Below are 12,803 nucleotides of genomic sequence, written 5' to 3'. Positions count from 1 at the left end.
GAACTCAATTTGTAGACCAGGCTAGCCTCAAACTCACCAATCTGCCTGCCTCTACCTCCCAAGTGCTGGGATTAATTCATGTGCTACCATATCAAGCTTTCCTAGCTTCCTTTTAGAAATTTTCATTAAAACGGGTACAAACATAACTCTTGAAATTTTTTTATAGGAAATTTCCACTATATAAAAAAGAATATAGATCTCTTATTTTCTTCCATATTATAAACCAAGCTGTTCTTTAATATTTTGTATTTTAGGGATGATTGAGCATGGCCTTAGTGACTGTTCTCAGTATAGACCACGAAAGAGTATGTCTGAAGATGCTGGGCTTCAGGAAAGTAATCTCCATGCAGATGACTTTACTTCTGAGTCTGCTGTTGATATCTCAAATACCAGCTTGGGAACTGCCTTCAAAGTCATGGCTGGAACCCATGGAGGAGATGCTGTCCTCCAGACAGAGAAGCCTTGCTTTCAAGTGGAAGATAACAACAACACAGGACAAGAACCCAGCGACACTGGCCGCTATTTGAAACTCCCACCCCGTCCATCACCAGAGTCTTCAGAAAGTGACTGGGAAACTTTGGATCCTAGTGTCTTGGAGGATGCCAACTTGAAAGAAAGGGAACAGATAGGGTCAGACCAGACAAACTTATATCAAAAAGACTCCATACCCTCTGACAGTCCTCCAATTACTGTACAGCCTCAAGCTAATACCAGGCAGGTGGTCCTGATACCAGGCCTCATTTCTGGTTTGGAAGAAGACCAATATGGCATGCCTCTGGCCATCTTTACAAAGGTAAAATGCAGTATCCTTTACTCAGGATATTAATTGTAACTTTTAAGCATTTGAACACATTTTGGGGTCTGAAAATTGTCCTTGAAAACTGAAAAATACAGGCCAGGCATGGTGGTGCACACCTTTAATCCCGGCACTTGGGAGGCAGAGGTAGGTGGATCTCTGGGAGTTCGAGGCCAACCTGGTCTAAAGAGAGAGTTCCAGGATAGGCAGAGCATTAAACAAAGAAACCCTGTCTTAAAAAAACAAAACAAAAAACAAAAAACAAACAAACAAAATACATCTGAAAAACACATAATGAATAGTGCTGTTAGACCTGTGACCGCATTTAAAACTGGGAAAATAACCCAGGGGGTTTTAGGTAGAAAGAGTTTTTTGAAGCTAATAGGTAATGAGGCTAGCAATCACTGCGTTAGGTCTGTTTTTTACTATTCAAACTTCTCTTTGAAAATAGTGAACTGAAGTCCATGAACAGGAAGCCTACACAATCCTGGCTGAACTTGTATCTTATAGTCTTAGCTAGGTAGGAGGAAAATCACTAGAACCTAGAAGTTCAAGGCTAACCTAGACAACAGAGAGAGACTGGTTTTTTGTTATTTTTTTAAAGTAATAGAATTCTAAGGAGTTCCATTTTAGTACAAAAATGCTTAAAATGTCTAACTTATACTGTATACATATTTATGCTTATTAAGAATATATATTTTATATACTGAATTTTGCTATAATTTAGTATATAATTGTATCCTAAAACTACTTTATTGTGTAACAATCCACTTAATCCAGGTATCATGGTATATACTTACAATACTAGAAGTTAGGAGGAGCCCCAGTTGTAGTCCAGTTTGGGTTCCATAGCAAGATCCTATCTCAGAAAACAACCAAACAAACAAAATAAACAAAAAAACAACAAAAGTGTAACTTTGAAATAACTAAACACTATGTAATAAATCAAATTGAGTCTCTCTGTGTAACCCTGGCTGTCCTGGAACTCTCTCTATAGAACAGGTTATCCTCAAACTCAGAGAGCCACCTGTCTCTGCCTCTTGAGTACTGGTATTAAAGGTGTGTTCCACTGCCTGGCTAGGATATTATTTTTTAACATCAGCGATACCTAAAGATGGTGCAATAAACCAGTAACAATGATACTAAGACATATTCTGGGGCTGCTTCATTTGAAATGTTTTTGGTTTTGTTTTTCAAGTTATTCAGAAATTTTTTCGATTGCTATTTGTGAATTATTTTTCAAAGTGAGACCAAAAAAGTTTCATCCCATTTTTTTTCTAATATTTATTTATTTATTATTACATATACAATGCTCTGCCTGCATGTACACCTGCAGGCCAGAAGAGGGCATCAGATCACATTATAGATGGTTGTGAGCCACCATGGTGGTTGCTGGGAATTGAACTCAGGACCTCTGGAGGAGCAGTGAGTGCCCTTAACCTCTGAGCCATCTCTCCAGCCTCCATTTTTTAACTCTACATATATTTATTGTCCTGTGCTGTGGGTATCATACTCAAAAGACAAATATGCCTTCCAGGTAGTTAGAGCAAAGTCTTATTTGTCTGTATACATTATCCATCTTTTATTCATGAAATAAAGCTTTATATAGAAGACAAAGAAGGATGGGTATAGTGATATGAATGAAAATCAAACCCAAGATTCTCAGGTATTTGAACATTTGGTCCCCAGCTGGCAGTTCTGTTTGAGGAAGTTCCAGCTTTGCTGGAAGAAGTATGTAAATAGTGGTGGGCTTTGAGGTTAAAAGTCTCATTCTCTCTGTGTCTCTGTCTCTGTCTCTGTCTCTGTCTCTGTCTGTCTGTCTGTCTGTCTGTCTGTCTGTCTCTCTCTCTCTCTCTCTCTCTCTCTCTCTCTTTCTCTCTCTCTCCCCCTCTCCCTCTCTTTCTCCCTCTCCCCCTCCCTCCCTTCCTCCCTCCCTCCTTCCCTCTCTCTCTCCTTGCCATAGAATTTGTGAGCTTTCAGGGTGTTTTCTTTAATATATTTATTTATTATTTATTATTTATATACTATTCTGTCTGCATATGTGGCCACATGCCAGGAGAGAGCACCAGATTTCATTATAAATGGTTGTGAGTTACCATGTAGTTTCTGGGAATTGAACTCAGGACCTCTGGAAGAACAGCCAGTGCTCTTAACCTCTGAGCCATCTCTCCAGCCCTGAGCTTTCATGTTTTTGCTCCTGCCACGTGCTTTTGTCATGGTGTTGTATCACAACAGAAAAGTTGTCCAAATCAACTTGCTTGAGGCTAAATTTAAAGTAATGGACTAATTTCTTTGACAAGAGAAAATTTAAAAAATAAATTTTAAAGAGAACCAAGAAGCTAATTGATGCAGCCAAGACTTGTGCTGAAAGAGTTAAGGAGATTCATGGCATTAAGGAGAAGCTAGCTCTGTTCTGCAATAAAGGGAAGAGTGCCCTTGGGGCAAGACTCTACCCAGCTAAGTTTCTAACTTGTCAAAGAGAAGGCCTTTCCTGCTTTTCTAAAGATCTGCTCCTAACATAATGGGGGCTGCGGGCAAGGTCCATCCTAAGCTGGCAGTCAAACTTGGCAATGATGTCCATGGGGTGCTGACTTTAGAGGCGTGAAGGATTCTAGAGAGAAGGTCATACATTCTTCAGAGAGCTTTTGAAGCCAGGCAGAATATGACCTGCATGAAGCTGTCAAAGTGAAGTCTGATTTGGAGTGGAGACTCCAAGCTGTTGGGGACGCTAGAGCCATAGGATATGGGCCAAGGAAGAACTGCATACAGAGAGTGGAACTAGCCCAGAGAGATGTGTATTAACTGGCAGCAAAGCTGTCAGCACAAAGCTATCTACGTCCTTTGAAATCGAAGTCTACAGCATCAGAGATAGAGCTTCAGGACTTGGAGTTTGCCCTGCTGGGTTTCAGTCTTGCTTTGGTCCAGTATTTCCCAACTACGGCCCCCTTTTCTCCCTTTTGGAATGGTAATATATATTCTGTGACAGTGTATGTCAAAAGTTGTTTTGATTATACAAGTGGTTGAGAGATTCCCTTGATACCTTATAAGAGACCTTAAACTTCTAAATGTTGAGGCATTAAAAGACTATAAGGACTTTTACAATTGGATTAAATGCAATTTTGCCTTATGGTGTGGTGGTGAGCCCTTATAGGTCAGAGAGTTGTAGTGTGTTTTGAACAAGAAATGCTCCCATTTGAGTCTCTCTGCTTCTGGGTTAGCTCACTCATTATGATCATTTGTGCCCCATGTTTGGCCATGTCCCCTTGATGGGGAGGCCCGATTGCACCCAGAGGAAGGATAGCAGACTACCAAGAAGAGACTTTATACCCTAGCATCATATTCAGAGGGAGGAGGTCCCCTCAGTCACAGTCATAGGGAAGGGGAATGGGATGAAAGCAGGAGGGAGGGAGGAATGGGAGGATGTACGGGATGGGATAGCAATTGAGTTGTAATATGAATGATTTTATTTTTCAATTAAAAGAAAAAAATGCTCCCAGTAGTCTCAAGTATTTGAGTACTTGGTCCCCAGTTGGTAATGCTGCTTTGTGGAAGTTTAGGTAGTGTAGCCTGTCACTTGGGACAGGTTTTTAGAGTAAAAAGCCTCACAGCGTTGCAATTTGTTCTTTCTGCTTCCTGCTTGACATTGAAGAGTTGAGCTCTTAGCTTCCTGTTCCTACCATAAGGCTTACCATGTACTGTAATGAACACTGATCAGAGTCTGGATAAAATCCAGTCTGAACCCTAAGCCAAAACAAAAAACCTTTTCCTTTCACAAGTTGCCTTGCACAACAACACAAAAGTAACCCAGTGGGTACTATTGACTTGAACATTGAATATCTTTCTATGTTATATATTTCCTGGAAACTCTGAGTGATTCAGCATCCTCAAAAAGCTTGCCTTGAATCAGTATTGCAGAGTTAACAGAGAATGCCGTCTTTATTCATTCTGTGGCCTATCCAGGATTCTGAAATTATCCTAATTGGTTTCTTGACTAAGATGGTTATCTTAATACTGAAATTTGAGAATTTTGGGAGAAAACTCATGTCTCACTAAGTTCAACAAGTACTCACAAGTTCTGTTTTGTTTTTACAAAAGTTTTTTTGTTTTTGTTGTTGTTGTTTTGTTTGATTTTTAACGAATGTGTCATGTGGATCTGAGGATGATTGTAGAAGTGTAATTTTTCACCTGTGGTTGTCAGGAATCAAACGTAGCTCATTAAACTAGGCAGCAGATGCCATCTCCCCAGCTCTACAAGTTGCATTTGTTGTCATTTTGGTTTGTTTGCTTTTGTTTTGTTGTTTTTGTTTTTTCCAGACAGGGTTTCTCTGTGTAGCCTTGGCTGTCCTGGCCTCACTTTGTAGATCAGGCTGTCCACAAACTCACAGAGATCCACCTGCCACTGCCTCCCAGAGTGCTGGGATTACAGGAGTGTGCCACCTCACCCAGCCAGCCCCACAAATTGTAACCTTAATTTTGTATGAGTCTTTTACCTACATATATTGGTTGGTTTTTGTCAACTTGAAAACAAAACCTAGATGTATCTGGGACATGGGAATCTTAGCTGAAATAAAAGATTGGCCTGTCAGTCAGCAAATCTGAAGAGCACTCTCTTGATAAGTGATTGATGTGGCCAACCCACTTGGGATGGTGCCACCATTGGTCAGGTGGTTGGGGTTCTATAAGAAGGTAGATGGGACAAGCCATGAGGACTAAGCCAATAAGCAGCATTCTTCCATGGCTTTTTCTTCAGTTCCTGCCTCCAAGTTCTCATCCTGACTTTCCTTTAGTGATGGATTGTGACCTGAGAGTTGTAAGGTGAAATGAACTGAAGTGGCTGTAGAAACCCTAAATAATACAGAAATTGGTACGAGGTTCATGGGATTTTACTGTGACAAACCTGACCATGTTCTGAGAAGAAGCTGAAGGACTTGGGAACTTTGGGCTAGAAAAGCTATTGAGTGTTTAAATGCTGATGATCCCTTATGGGAATTTAGAAACTGATACTGAGAGCAGCCTAGCTTGTGAAGTTTCAAGAGCAGGTTTGAAGAAGAGTCCCTTAAAAACTGTCACAGCCATTTGTTATCTTAGTTAGGAAATGTAGATCTGGTCATCTGAGGTGAAAGAATCTGCTGCAATTGATAAGAAACCAGAGCTACTAAAGTGAAACCTCTACTTTGCTGGAACCACTGATAATGGTCAACCTGGGCTAAAGAGTCAACTGTGGTTAGAAAGAGACCAACTTTGAAAGCTGGGTGTGCTGGTGCATGCCTCTGATCCCTCAATTAAAGAGGCACTCGAGAGGCAGAGGAAGGTGGTTCTCTAAATTCAAGGTGAGCATGGTCTACAGAGTGAGTTTCAGGACAGCCAGGGGTGTTACGTAAAGAAACTGAGAAAAGTGGGGGGAGGGGAGAGACGCACCAGTTTTATGATTAAAGATTAGAGTACACCAATGTTATATATAAAATTAAAGGCAGGTGATAGAATACAAGGTACCAGGTAGCAGGTATCATGTTATACTAAGTTTATTAGATGAGCATGGGGGGAGAAGGAAAAGGGGAAAGGGTTACCCCAGAAAGAGAGCGAAGATAGAGGGGGAGGTAGAGGTAGAAGTAGAGAAAGAAAGAGAAAGAGATAAAGAGGTAGATAGAAAAGTAGAGAAAGGTAGAGCTAGAGAGGTAGAGAGAGAGAGCCACATGGAGGGTGTCTTTTATATGGCCCAGGGGCAGGGCCACGCCCCCGTGGCAGGTAAGCAGTGACGTCACAGGTAGGGTGACTAAAGCAGAATCCTAACAACCAGTATCAAGGTACAAATGTGGGAAGTGTTTCTTCTGGGTCAGCATACAAGCTGTGGTCCAGAAAGGCCAACGCTGTTGTCTGTTGTGCTGGCCACTGAACTTGATAAGGGTAGGTAAGAGTCTCCTAGGTGGTGCTGGTTTTGAAATCATGTAAGGACATGGAGAGTAGCTGAGGCTTGGCATGATGAGAGGCCAGGAGAGACCACTGGTGAATGTGCAGCCTCAGCTGAAGCCTCAAAATTGAAGAGGTTATGGAGAGCAGTTGAGACTTACCATCATACGGCAGGGTCACAGTATTCAAGGAGAGCCAAGAGATGCTATGGGTAAAGGTACAATCCATTTGCAGGAGCATACCAGCATTTTGGAGATTCCAATAACATGTAATGAGCATCAAAGACCACTATGGAGAGGAGCAATCATGAGCCTATGGATATGTAAATATGTATACTTTGGATGGCAGAGCCTTCATATCAGACATTTACATTACAATTGATAAGGGCAGCAAAATTAGAGTTCCAGGATAGCAATGAAATAGTTTTATGGTTGAAGAGCACCACATGAGAATTGAATTAAAGGGTCACAGCATTAGGAAGGTTGAGAACTGCTGTTTTAGAGAGACTGAACTTTTAAAAGGATGTTGGACTGAATTTTAAAGTATGTTTTAAAGACTGAAGAAGTTCTAAATTATTGTGTTAGTATTGTGATTACTAATATGAGATCTTGGGGATGAACAAGAAAGAAAAGGTTATGATTAATAAGTGATATGTTTGTGTGTAGTTGACAAGGCGTTAAACAAACTTAGACCCGGAAGAGGAAATCTTAATTGAGAAAAACCTCCATAAGATTGGCTGGTGGGCAATCTATAGGGCATTTTCTTGATTAAATATTGACATGGGAGGCCCAGCCCCTATGGTTGGTGCCATCCCTGGGCAGGTGGTTTTGGGTTGTGTGAGATCAGGCTGAGAAAGTCATGGGGAAGAAGCCAGTGGTACTATTCCCCCATGGTTTGTGCCCTAACTTCACTCAGTGATGAATCATGACCCTCCCATTATAAGGAGACATAAACCCTTTCCTCCCCAACGTGCTTTTGGTCATGGTATGTTATCACAGCAATAGAAACCCAACCTAAGAAAATATATGCACCTGGTGTCTTAAGAGGTGCCAGGTTTCTGGGAAGTGGAGTAGCAGTTGTGACCTGCCAGTAGTGTGCTGGGAGCTGGACCCAGATCCTCTGCAAAGCTTCAAGTGCTATTATTAGTCACCAAACTGTCCCTCCAGTCCCAGTAACAGAAGGGCCAAGGATGTGATGTCTAGAAGCCGCTATCAAGGAGGATACCCATGGAGTGGATTGTGGAGATCAAGTAGGAAATGTAAAACAAATCGTGAACTCATGTTCTGCTGCTCTCCAACCGAAGGAACAGAGGAGCGCTGAAAGTGGGGAGGAGTGAGGGAGACTGGAGAAGAGAGAGGAGTGTTTGGGGGTGTGAAAATCCAGTACTGAGGGCCTCCCTTCCATTTCCCCTGATTGTGTACTGGAATTGAGCACACTCTGGCATTGTTAGTATTTAGTTTCATGTGTCAGCTTTCCTCTCCACTTACAAGTCATAGTCAAATCAGTCGATGTACCATAAAAACTACAATTACAAGTTCCTTCGTTATAATTGCTATGTGTCAACTTACAATGACTTCTTTTTTGTTTTGGCTTGGTTTTTTGGTTTTTCAAGACAGAGTTCTCTGTGTAACCTTGGCTGTCCTGGACTCACTTTGTAGACCAAGCTAGCCTCGAACTCACAGAGATCCACCTGTCTCCTGCCTCCCCTCCCCCCCCCCGCCCAAAGAGTCCTGGGGTTATAGGCATGCACCAATGCGCCAAGCTAAAAATGACATTTTAAGTAATGAAATTTAATTATGTCAGGCATATATGGTGGTACATGACTGTGACCCAGCACTTTAGTAGCTGAGGCACAAGGATCCTGAGTTTGACACCAGCCCAAGATACTTAGGAAGATCCTGTCTTCATAAAATAAAAACAAAGTCACTTAACTTCTCAACTTGTAACTAGATATATACAATATATTTCCTTGGTGTTTGTATATTTGAAGGGGAAAAGAATAATATTCCATTATGATATTTCATTACATTATTCTACCGTACTATCTGTTTAGTTCACTCATCCACTGGTCATGGACTCCAACTCTTGGCTATTATGAGAACTTCTGAGAATATGGATATGTAAATATCTCAGTGATATTTTCTTGGGATTTTTATTTTTTGTAATTTTTTATTAGTGTATGTTAATCACATATGATAATTGTTCAGTGTTTTTTATCTGGTTTTATTAGTATATGCTGTCATTTCAAATACAGACATTAAGTTGTCCTAGATAAGTGGGAGCCAGGAGTAGGATTGGGTGTGAAATCTACTTTTTTGGGGAAAAAAACCCTATATTCTCCTGCAATCATATTCCAGAACCTTCCAAAGATTTCAGATAAATTGAACATTATGAAAAGAAAAATAGTGAACCCATATTAAAACTATTTTGAACAGAGGTATCAATATATAATATTCCCACATAGTTCAATAGTAAAAGGTTCAAAGCACCTGTCATAAAACTGTCTATGGACTGAAGATGTAGAATGCATTCCTGGCATGTACACAGCCCTGGATTCAGTCCCTAGAACCAAAAAGAAATGTTTCCTAATCCACCCTTCTACCCATCTGCCTCCTCTAATAGCTGTGAATATTTCCTTCTGGTGGTACTTTGTAGCATAAGGAAATGCATAGATTTTTCTCTACCCCTTCACATAAATGATACCAGTCTGTGCCTATCTTTTTTTCTACCCCTTGATCACTTTTACATTACATGCCCGAGAATTGAACTTCATCACTTTTTACAGTTTTAGAGTGTTCCATTATATGGCTAGAAATTTATCTTCTACACTCTTCATGAAGTTATGAATCTTGTTTATGATTAGAAAGTGCTGTATTAAATAACTTAAAATATATCAGCATGAGCAGGCATGTCTGTAAGATACATTTAGGTAAACTACTAGGCAGAAGGAGGCATGTGTTTTTTCAAGACAAGGTTCTTTTAAGTAGGCCAGTTGAAATAGTTACAGAAAGGAAAATAGAAATTGTCGTTGAAAGATTCTCAGTCAGAATAGGTTTTCTGTAAGTGTGATGATATACACAACCTGAGGCTACAAACAGGGTCAGGGAGTCAACAGCTCTGCCCTGCCTTCATGCATAAATCATTACCACTGACCACACCTTTAACTCTGGTTGGGCTTGCTTTTGCTTGATTGGTTTACAGACTTAAATGCCTGCTAAGGGTTAGTGATTCAACTATAATTTTAAGACAGTGCTATTTCAGATGGAAATTAAACAGACACTGGCAGTGTAACTTTTGTTTTACTAATTTATATCAAATATTTTTGCAGTTTCTAACAATCGGACAGTAAACCAGATGCTTTGCAATTCTCATTGCATGTTGGTGACAGTGTGCAAATGCATGCTTTAAAATTCTTAACCGCTTCCTGTTAGACAACATACTTTTTAATGGATGTAATGCTTTTAATTCCATAAATTAAAATTTCAAACTTTAAATTGAACCAAGAATAAAGTGATCAAGTAAGACAGCCTTGTAGATGTTTGTCCATTTGTAAAGAAAATTAGCTAACAGTAACTGGACTTACTGCAGTCAAGGCAAGACATTCCTCTGTGAATATTATTTTAATGAGTCAAAGATTAACTGGGCAGGCAGGAAAGAGTGGACATTTCTTTCACTCTCTGCTCTCTTGCTTTTAGCTTGAAAAGAGAAATAGCTGATTGTTCCCTTTTCTGTTATTTTCTGTTGTTCTTGTAATCCATAGGGATATCTGTGTTTGCCTTACATGGCGTTGCAGCAGCATCATCTTCTCTCCGATGTCACCGTTCGGGGATTTGTGGCTGGAGCTACTAACATCCTTTTCCGACAACAGAAGCACCTCAGTGATGCCATTGTGGAAGTATGTGATGTCCGAGCGAGTGAACTTGGCCTGCTGGTTCACTTACTCTTTTCATAAATATAATTAGTTATAAAGCTGTAGTAAAACCAAAAATCACGTTTACTGTGTACCAGTCATTTTAATTATATATATTTGTTTGTCTGGGCTTTTTGGTTTTTTTGAGACAGGGTCTCTCTATGTTGTCCTGGCTGTCCTGCAACTTAGTCTCTGGACCAGGCTGGCCTTGAACTTACAGATCTGCTTGCCTCTGCCTCCTAAGCATTGGGATTAAAGGCATACCTCACTATGCCCACCTACTTGATATATATTAGCTGATCTGATTAACTGGTAAATGCTTGAGCAAGTATTGTAGCCTGAGTAAACCAGACCTCATGATCTCAGTGCCTTATTAAAATGTGATTTTTTTTCAGAATAATTTAAACACATAATCTGCCTAATATGTTCCTGATGTTAAGGAAGTTCATTGTAGATATTCAATATCGTATCAATATATTTAAAATGTTTAATCATTCCTTTAATTTCCTTGAAAATGTTAGAGGCATTTTTAATTACACTAAATTTTTTTTATAATTACTGACAGAAAGTTAATGATTTATGAGGAAATGGTTGAAATATAGCAGATTAAAAATCCAAGATTCAAAATTATATTTATTATTATCCCCAATCTAAGTGAAGGAAAACAATTTATATACCGGATTGGAATAAGTGGGAAAACCATAGAGTGTGTTAGCATTCAGAATTTGTTTGATAGATGTTTTATTATTTCACCTAAAACTAACTTTTAGAGTGAGTTTACTAGTAGAGCAGTTGCTAAGTATGCATAAGGGCCTGAGTTTAATCTACAGCAGCTAAGGAATAAAACAAAACCTTGCAAGTTAAACATTTTGCATGTAAAATATACAAATTTTAAAGTATTCTAAAGTATGCATGTCCTCAAAATGGAAACATTTTAAGAAATTATAACTAATCTTGTTCTTTTCTGTGTTAATATAAGGGCAAGTTTCGTTGTGTATGTATCTAAATTTCCCAAAGTATTGATACTACCAAATATTTTTAAAAGCATGAGTTACTTTTATAGTTCCAAGTCATGTTCTTAGTTGCATGTGTTTTTTTCTGTAAGTCATTCTTCTTTTTAAAGACTTTTTTATATGTGTGCTTATTTTCCTTGCATGTATGTATGTGTGTGTACTGTGTGCACACATGGTGCTCACAGAGGTCAGAAGAGGGTGCCAGATCCCCTGGAACGGAAGCTTTGCATGGATAGAAGCAGCCATGTAGGGCTGTGAGCCAAGCCGATCCTCCAAGAGCAGCAAGTGCTCGTAACCAGAGTCAACTCTCCTCCTCTATCTCTATTTCCCAAAATTAGAAAAGACATTTTTTCATAAAAATAAAGAACGGATGTAGAAACATCAATGTAAAAACCTGCTTCTTTTTCAGCCTCATGTTTTGAGAATAATGCTACTTATATTTTTTATTTCCAGCTTCAGTTCCCCAATAATTCTTTTTTAAAATGTCTGTCTGAGTGCACAGCTCTGATTTGTACTTGGGTCCTCTTAGGTAGAAGAAGCGCTGATCCAGATCCATGATCCAGAACTTAGGAAGTTGCTTAACCCAACCACTGCAGACCTAAGGTTCGCAGATTACCTAGTCAGGCATGTGACTGAAAACCGGGATGATGTCTTCCTGGATGGCACAGGCTGGGAGGGAGGTGACGAATGGATCCGGGCCCAGTTTGCAGTCTACATCCACGCTCTGCTGGCCGCTACATTGCAGTTAGGTAAGAAGCACTCAGTTACGTTTCTTCTGTAAATGTTCATGTTCTTACGTTTATGCATGCTTGAGTTGCATAAGAAAGAGATATCCATTGTAGAAAATCACCTGTTATTCATACAGACATACTGACTCTTTGACATTTTGAGTACTTTATATCCTCCCAAACCTTTTTCGTTATATGTGTTTTAGAGTATGGTTTTGTGATTTGGGGTAGTCTTTGTAAAATTGAATCTATGTAAGCATTTTCTGACCATTACTGTTTTCTTTATGATAGAAATATGAACATACATTAAGACAACACTGGTCGTTTTCACTGCAGCTTGGCTGATGATGATCTTGCATCAAAGGAAATGCCAGTGTTTGGAAACTCCTTATAAATATTGCTTACATATTTTCAAGTTATCAAAAGAAAAAGTTTAAAGGAACCATTGC

The 12,803-nt window shown here is 39.6% G+C and overlaps 1 protein-coding gene across 3 annotated transcripts in view; it reads left to right on the top strand.

Annotated features, from left to right (window-relative positions):
- AVL9 (AVL9 cell migration associated) overlaps positions 1-12,803 on the top strand; it is a 51,485-nt gene that overhangs the window by 24,357 nt on the left and 14,325 nt on the right. For all 3 annotated transcript variants that reach the window (XM_084786997.1, XM_084786995.1, XM_084786996.1), the window contains exons 10-12: positions 255-793; positions 10,464-10,598; positions 12,156-12,375. In XM_084786997.1, coding sequence (XP_084643123.1) covers positions 255-793; positions 10,464-10,598; positions 12,156-12,375 — 894 coding nt within the window. The remainder of the gene's footprint in view (positions 1-254; positions 794-10,463; positions 10,599-12,155; positions 12,376-12,803) is intronic.

The sequence above is a fragment of the Acomys minous genome (assembly GCF_964271855.1).
Source record: "Acomys minous genome assembly, chromosome: 6".
NCBI classification, from domain to species: Eukaryota; Metazoa; Chordata; class Mammalia; order Rodentia; family Muridae; genus Acomys; species Acomys minous.
The sequence above is the reverse complement of the archived record's forward strand: the minus strand, read 5'-3'. Positions and strand labels throughout refer to the sequence as shown.